This window comes from Malurus melanocephalus, unplaced genomic scaffold (genome assembly GCF_030028575.1).
Source record: "Malurus melanocephalus ecotype Western Australia unplaced genomic scaffold, MMel_1.1 scaffold_696, whole genome shotgun sequence".
NCBI lineage: Eukaryota > Metazoa > Chordata > Aves > Passeriformes > Maluridae > Malurus > Malurus melanocephalus.
The window spans coordinates 280,199-288,478 of NW_026623928.1; the positions used below are offsets into that span (position 1 = coordinate 280,199).

General features: G+C 55.0%; 2 protein-coding genes across 2 annotated transcripts; both read left to right on the forward strand.

Annotated features, from left to right (window-relative positions):
- Positions 1-2,611: 2,611 nt before the first annotated feature.
- EGR1 (early growth response 1) lies at positions 2,612-5,619 on the forward strand. Its single transcript, XM_057384300.1, has 2 exons — positions 2,612-2,987; positions 3,292-5,619. The coding sequence occupies exons 1-2, from the start codon at positions 2,753-2,755 to the stop codon at positions 4,584-4,586; spliced, it is 1,530 nt and encodes a 509-aa protein (XP_057240283.1). The 5' UTR covers positions 2,612-2,752; the 3' UTR covers positions 4,587-5,619.
- A 498-nt stretch (positions 5,620-6,117) lies between these two features.
- On the forward strand, positions 6,118-7,470 carry LOC130584353 (uncharacterized). The gene is made up of 3 exons (XM_057384297.1): positions 6,118-6,122; positions 6,530-7,152; positions 7,334-7,470. The coding sequence occupies exons 1-3, from the start codon at positions 6,118-6,120 to the stop codon at positions 7,345-7,347; spliced, it is 642 nt and encodes a 213-aa protein (XP_057240280.1). The 3' UTR covers positions 7,348-7,470.
- The last annotated feature ends 810 nt before the right edge of the window (positions 7,471-8,280 follow it).

Below are 8,280 nucleotides of genomic sequence, written 5' to 3' on the forward strand. Positions count from 1 at the left end.
AGAAAGCGAAGAGGGTAGTTGAAAAGAAAGATAGGAATAGACGTTTCCATATGTGATTTCAGCAGATTTTGAAAAAAATGCCAAATTTGTCTGAATTTACGCACTTCATTATCTGTAAAGTAATATTGGGCCTAACGTGCAGARCATGTGAATGGAATTCTCTGGGAATCAGGCACCTCTTTCTGATCTTGAAAAAGAATAAAATAAAGAGGGAAGGGAAGATGCAATGTCAGTAAGATGTTCAGAAAYGAAAACAAATTACGGTGTTTGTAGAAAAAGTCAGGTTCTGCTACTCATCCTTTTCCAACGGGCCTCCAAACTGGCACATGCYGATGATGATCAGACTAGTTGTAATTATTAAGTCCAGGACATCACAAAACCTCCAGCAAGTTATCTCTTAAAAAAAGGAAAAGCTCTAAATCACATWTTCAAAATAGAGGTTTGGCCTGGTGCACTGAAAAGTAATCTGATTTCTCTCCATAGAGGGTAAGTGCCAAAGGACAGATGTGTATTAGCTGCCATTGAGTAATGTGGAGGAGGAGCTGCAGATAAGCAAAAGCTTTGTACGTTTTTTCTGGAGGTATTGTGTTGCTACAGCCCATGACTGATTTTAAGGTGGAAATCCGTCAGTATGGGAGGCACTGCCTCCCAGCAGTGTTACTGACAAGGTAYGGTCCTAAATATAGCAACTCGGTTAAAAACCGTGCACACGGCGAAAGTGTAAATACTCGATAAAAGTGGGCAGACAGAGCCCTGCCGTTGCTAGCAACTTGACTATMAATCACAAAGGCGGTAGAGCCTAGYGTTTCATACAGCCGCCTTCCCTCTTCCCAGGCAAAAGAGGGCTGCCTGGCATAAAGCGGTGTGTGGCCGGCTCGGCGACGTATTTCCGCGGAAAAACGCCAGCTCTGCAACCGACCGCGAGCGGCGCGGCGGCACCTGCCCGGAGGCGGGCGGTGCCCCGAGCGAGCGGRGCCAGACCAGAAGAGGAACCGAGACGCTTGCCGTTACGCTCCATCTCTGCGGCAGAGGGAGCGCCGTCCGTGGCAGAACCCGGAGCCGCAGACGGCGGCAAGCCGGTCCCCGGCAAGTCCCCCTCCGCAGCCGACCGTGGGGCGACCGTGCGCCACAGAGCTTCGAGCCCGATCACCGGCATCGGGTGCACCAGAGCACCGGCCTGCCGCGGCAGCTCCGGCTCCGCCCCCGGGGCTCCGCACACTGCGGGGAAGCCCTCGCCGCGACCACCGCGCACGCGCACTACGGCCGCACTGCGTCGCCGGTGCCGCCTGGCCCGGCGCCAGGGGAGCCCCGCRCGCCGGCAGCGGGGCTGCCCGGGCGGGGCGGGGCGGCGGCCGCGTCGAGCGACTATTTATAGCGCGGGAGGCGGCCCCGGGCCGGGGAGAGCTCTTCTGCGGCTCCTCGGCGTGCGTGGCGCGTCTAGCGGAGGGCCAAGGGTTCCGTGCGGAGCCGGTGCAGGGCGCAGCCAACGCTTGCGCGGAGGGCAGGAAAGACCTGTAGCCGTGTCAAGGGACAGTCCTAATGGCGCGACAGCACAGTACCGAGCGCGGTCATTTTTCATCGCGTTGAAGTCAGTGGTAGCTGCGGCCACGCAGTACCTGGGGCTCTGTGTCTATCAGCGCCCCGTTCTCAGCTAYGTGAAGGAGGCGCACGGAGCCTGGGTCTGCCCCGGCCTGGCGCTACGGGCCGACCTTCGCCGCTCTCGTCGGGAGCGAGCGGACCARGGCGATCCCGGCAGGCCGCTGGAATCCCGGAGATTCCCCGTTTCCGGGAGCGGGCAGCTCCTGCCTTGGGCGCKCTGCCAACACCCAGAAAACTCCTCCACATCGAGGCTGCCGAGGGCACGGCGCCGCTGACCGTGAACCGCCGGCGCTTGGCTCCTCCGCAGAGACGGAGGGGAGGCGAGTAGTGCGAACTRGGCAAATGGGGTGGGAGCGAGCGGGAGCTTTGCCCGCGAAAACACGGCGGCGACCCCGCGGTCTGCCGGCCGCTCCCCGAGGCTCCTGTGCCGCCTGCCCGGGCAGCAGCCTCGCTTTTCCGCGGCCCGGGACCTCSGCGCGCTCCCGCTGCCTGGGGGCAYGCGCGCGCCCGGCTGCAGACTGSCTCCGCGCCCCCTCAACCCGGGGCCGGAATCGCCATATAAGGAGAGGGAAGCCTCCGCCGGAATCGAGACTTATAAGGTTGTTTCCTAATATGGAAAGTGCGGCGGGGGCTTCCGGCGGGCCGGCCGGGACCGGCGGGGGCCGGACACCCGATCTCCCGGGACCGGCGACGCTGCGGCAGCGCTGCGGCGGCGCTACCCATGGCGAGGGTCAGACCTGCACCGGGCGCGGGGCCCTCAGCCCGGGGCGGGTGGGGCCCCCCGGCCCGGCTTTCCCCGGTGCCAGGCTCTGACGCCAGGCGGGGTCCTCCGGCCCGCATCCATAAAAGGGCTTCCTCCTTTCCATATATGGCCATGTACGTCAAGATTGGGGCGGGCTGCGGCCGGTGAGACCCGATATATAGAGGCGGTGCCGGGCGGGCGGGGAGCCGAGCGCTTCCAGCGGGCAGAGCCAGGGGGAGCCCCGGGCGGGCGGGCGGGCGGGCGGGGAGCCGAGCGCTTTCAGCGGCCAGCGCCGGGGCGACAGCGGTGCAGGGCGCGCAGCAGGCGACGGCCGCTTCGCCGCAGCCGGCCCGTCCGCCGGGCCMACGGCGGCAGCGCCATCACCCGTCAGAGTCGGAGCCCGGCGCCCTCATGGCCGCGGCCAAGGCAGAGATGCAGCTCTTGCCCCCGCTGCAGATGTCCGACCCCTTTGGCGCTTTCCCGCACTCGCCCCCCGCCATGGACACTCACTATCCCAAGCTGGAGGAGATGATGCTGCTCAGCGGCGGGGGTCCGCAGTTCCTTGCCCCTCCCGGGGCACCCGAGAGTGCAGGCTTCGGCGCCGCCGGGGAGCCCGGAGAGCAGCACTTCGAGCACCTCGCTGCAGGTAAGCGCCCCGACCTCGTCTGAGCGGGCGGGGAGTCCCGGTCTGCTGCGGGGGCAGCGACGCCGGCGGGAATCCCGCGCCGCAGCGTCGCCTCTGTCCCGGCGGCCGCGCGRGGGGATTCTCCTGCGTGCGTCAGCGGCTCCGGACTAGCTGCGGCTGGAGACCTGGCAGCGACGCTGCAATATGTTACGCTCAATTAGTAATGTACCAGAATTTGGGCCTGCGCTGTGTGAGGGATGGCTCGCGAAGCCTCGGCAGCAGCTACAGTGGCTGCTGGAATTAACCGCTATTCCTCTCTTTGCAGACACTTTTCCCGAAATCTCCCTGAACAACGAGAAAGCCCTGCCAGAGACCAGCTATCCCAACCAAACGACGCGGTTGCCACCGATAACCTACACGGGGCGCTTCTCCTTAGARCCGGCCCCCAACAGCAGCAACCCCTTATGGCCAGAGCCCCTCTTCAGCCTCGTCAGTGGGCTGGTGGGCATGGCTAATGCACCTGCCACCTCTACRCCTACTTCATCATCACCGTCCTCCTCGCAGAGCTCCCCATTGAGCTGTTCTGTCCAAGCCAGCGAGAACAGTCCAATTTATTCAGCTGCACCAACATTTCCCAATCCCAGCTCTGACATTTTTGYGGAACCCCAGACCCAGTCCTTCCCCAACCCCTCTGGAGCCCCCATCCAGTACCCACCTCCGGCTTATCCGACCGCTAAGACCAACTTTCAGGTGCCAATGATCCCGGATTACCTGTTCCCTCAGCAACAGGGTGAGCTCAGTCTCGTTCCAGCTGATCAGAAGCCCTTTCCAGCCCTTGAGACCAGAGCACAGCAGCCTTCCCTCACGCCACTGTCCACTATTAAGGCATTTGCTACTCAGACTGGCTCCCAAGAGTTGAAGACCCTCAACACTAATTATCAGTCCCAGCTGATCAAGCCCAGCAGGATGAGGAAATACCCAAATCGTCCCAGCAAGACGCCTCCKCATGAGCGACCCTAYGCCTGCCCAGTGGAGTCCTGTGACCGGAGRTTTTCGCGATCCGACGAGCTTACACGGCACATACGCATTCACACGGGACAGAAACCTTTCCAGTGCCGCATTTGCATGCGGAATTTCAGCAGGAGCGACCACTTGACCACCCACATCCGCACGCACACGGGAGAGAAGCCATTTGCCTGTGACATTTGTGGCAGAAAGTTTGCCAGGAGCGATGAGAGGAAGAGGCACACTAAAATCCACCTTAGACAGAAGGACAAGAAAGTGGAAAAGGCAGCTCCAGTCTCGACCGCTTCTCCAATTCCTGCCTATTCGTCCTCTGTGACTACATCCTACCCTTCCTCCGTTGCCACCACTTATCCCTCCCCGGTGCGCACAGCGTATTCTTCTCCCGCTCCCTCTTCCTATCCCTCCCCRGCGCACACCACGTTCCCATCCCCTTCTGTAGCGACCACTTATCCCTCTGGCACTGCCACTTTTCAGACCCAAGTGGCCACCTCCTTCTCGTCTCCGGGAGTCGCCAACAATTTCAGCTCGCAGGTGACCTCAGCACTTTCAGACATGAACTCARCCTTTTCTCCAAGGACAATTGAGATCTGCTGAGGCTACCTTCTGGAACAGGAGAATTCACATTTTCCATCTGTATTATCGGACTCGGAGTCTCCAGTTACTCTCATGACACCGTATGTTGCAAGGCTATTTAGTTTAAACTTCAGCTGCCTGAAACAACTGCTGCTTAAGTTTTCCACCCGTTGAATKACTTAATTTGCATGGACTGTGGATATAATTTCAATATAATTTTCCCCGTAAACAATAGTCTTTTATTAGAAAGAAAGGACTTTTGATTAAGTATCTAGCTGATGTAAATTGTACATGTGCCATGGTTTTGCTTTCCTTTAGGTACTATTGATGTGGAAAAAAATCTTTGCATATTCATATTGTATAATTTGGAGTTTGCAGGGCCATATTTTGTAAATGTTAATTCTATTTCAGTGACAATGCTAYAATGCGTTTCAAATTTCTTCGGGAACAGCACTTAYTGTATTTGAGCATGTTAGAGTGATGCTRTGTAAATTTCACCTGATGAGACACTCACATTGGGCAGAAGTTTTGTTTTAGAAGTTACAAGTCTTGGTGCCTTTTTGTGAAGCCTTGCTGACGTCATGCATTTGTGCGAAYGGATGCTTTGCATCTTGCCTTAAAGTGAAAGGGATGTTGCTCAAAGAATGTAAGGAAGACCAGGGAATGGGTGGGGAGAGGAGCAAGAAAAAGGCCCAGGGGATGGAATGTAAGCAAAAAAAAAAAACCCTACACCCTCTCCCCCACCTCTCAAAGTCTATTTTTGTTACAAATATGTAAATTTTTATATATATATACATATATATATTCAGGAGTYGGAATGTTGTAGTTACCTACTGAGTAGGCAGCAATTTTTGTATGTTATGAACATGCAGTTCATTACTTTGTCGTTTACTTTTACTTTGTAATTGTGTTTGTTAAAATGAAAGTGACCGTTTGGCTTCTAAACACATGGAATGCGCTTTCCTGCCATTGGGATATTTGGTGTACAATACTCTYCAGAAAAAAATAAATAAAACATCGAATTGTGCAGACTTACACATTTTACTTTAAATTACTATTGAGGAAGACCGCGCGAGAGCAATCCCAACTCCTTCGGTTGCCTCAAAGCTCCGAGCGCTGCTCGCCTCTTGGAAAAAAATGCCTGTTTGAAGAAAGGAGAGGAAATCAATCTTATGTCCAGTTGCTCGCAAAAGCGTGGACCGAGCACACACGTCCTTGCATTAGGTGCATCATCAGCTCTTTAGAAGCAGCCACAATTACTGTCTTCTGGCCTCTCCAGAGCTAACCTTAGGTAGAAAAACAATTCTTCCGGTGCTGAAAATAAAGTTTGAAAATTAGAAATAAAGTTAGAAMATTATTCCCATCCAGCTGGGAGGAGATCACTTGTCTGAATTGTATCCCATTGCAGGAAGATCCCCRWACYGTGGAGCCTCTAGCTTGAGGAAAAACAAAACCGTTKACATATGACAGCTAGGGTCATTGTCACGCAGATACACTTTGGTGTAACTGCCTAGAGAAAGCTCATAACGGAAGCATTGGCATCTGGTCTAAGATGCGGCAACCTGCGCTTTGCATTTGCTGCCCTTGCATATAATGTGAAGGAAATAAATGCATGGGGTCTTCTGATCCCACTATTTCCATGGCCTTTGTCCCAKAAAATGAAAGCAGATTTCAGGGTTGAGAAAGCACAGACCGTATATTTTCTGTGATATCTTTCGTTTGCTGTTGGCCTGGAGACAGGATTTCTGATTCTTAAAAAGTTTGCTTCTAGTCCAATTAGGAGGGTGAGTCRGTTTCAAGGAGGCTGTTCCCTAGGAAACAGCAGGTGTTGTCACTGGCCGGGAAAACCCTTCCCCTGCGGGAAGTGCAGCGCCGAGGTAGGAAACGAAGACCTCTAGCTTTTACATTCACGCACAGAAAACCCATTTGCTCGAAACCAAACCTCAGCTGCTTGCGATTTATAGCTCAGCTCAGATCTTACCACTGCTGACAGGAAAGGCCGCTCTGGCGGGAGGCGGGGGGGGCCGCGCCAGCGCCGGGAGCGCGCCGGGGCCGGCCCTGGCTGAGCGGAAGCACCGCCTCCGCAACGTCCGGAACCATGCCGACCATATTTGGCATTTCCTCCGTGCCTTTTGTGGCACTTCCGTGGCCCAAAAAAGGAGCTTCCTGCTCGGGCTTTCCGGGGCCGAGACGCGCAGACGTCGCGGTGCTGCGCAGCACGCTCTCCCTCGTTTCCCCGCCCCTTTTTCCCCCTCCGCTTCCCCCGTCTTCCCCCACCTTCTCCCCCCACCTTCCCCCCTTCTGCCCCCCTCTTCTCCCACCCTCTTCTCCCTTCTCTTGGGGTGGGCTCGGGAGGCCCTCTCTGGGGAGGGCGCGAGCTCCGCACCAACCACGGATCACCCGGCTGGCAGCTCCGGGCAGCGGAASRCTCTGCTCTGCATCGGGCCGAGCGGCGGSYCGCWGCCCTCCCTGGGGCTCCCGAGGGCCGCCGGAGGGCAGGCTGGCYGTCAGCGCTTCCTCGCTGCCGGCTGCTGTTCCTTTTCGTTAATAGGGACTGAGTCGCTCTTCCTACACGCCTCCGAAATAGGTAGGATGCGGTCTAACCTGGGGAGTTTTGCAGAGGAGTGACCTTGTCCACCCAGGCTTTTCCTCTGCAGAGCCTTTCCGTAAGCGACCGTTCACGTGGGGAAGAGTGGATAGTCCTAGTAGCTGTTTTGTACTTTAATTGCACTGGAGAAGAATGATTCTTCGGTTTTCTTTCCCTTTAGAAAGAAGGAGCTAAAAATTAGTTCGGGCATACTCGGAGCGCAGTACGTGCTGTGGCACGCTGTGTGGCTTGTTGCATCGTGCCCTTTCGTTTTCTCGAAGTGCCACTGGAGACCCTCTGTACAGCTGGTAAAATGCAGATATTTCTCCTGCGACTGGGAATTGCTCTTGCCAAGCAGCTCACGGGCCCTGACTGAAGAGGCAATACGGAGAAGAGAGAGCTGTAGGCAGAGGCTTTGTAGCRGAGAGTTAAGCGGTCACGGGCCTTTCTTTCCTTTAGGGCTTTCACTCGTACTCGTCCRGATTTTGTGCATCTGAGCAAGACCTCAGGTAACCCCAAGAAAAATAACTTTGCAGACTCTAAACTGGCAGCTGGCAGACCGAAGGTGATCTAAGCTGCAGCAGATGTCCTCACAAGGGCTGCCCGCTAGCACGCGCCCACTGTTGTCGGGTTTGACTAAAGCTAAGCGCAGTGGCTGAAGGCCGGCTCACGAAGAGGGTCTTTGACCCCTTCTAAATCGAACTGTTAACTATGGCTGACCTGTRCTAAAGCAAACTGCGCTATTAAGTAGGGCTAGAGTATGCGTTGACTTTTTGTTATAAGTGGCCGTTCATTTAGAATTTTTTCTGTTTGTCACCCCAGTAGACTTTAGAATCCTCTAGTTTTGAGTGTAGATAATATATTTTTGCAGAGAGCTTGGTGGTGTGATTCTGGAGCTAAACATTCCATGTTTTAACCTGTKTAATTAGCCCTAATAAGTACCAGTTAAACCTAGAGGAGAGATTGCACGTTTTAAAGTTCACGGAGACTGTAGGATGAAATGTGAGATGTAGCTAAAGAACAAGAACTTTAAAAATAGCTATGGTTTTCTGCTATAGTCAAAGAAACTTTTTTTTTAAAAAATCAGCCTCAACTGATAGACTGATGATTTTTGGTCTTGATATAGCT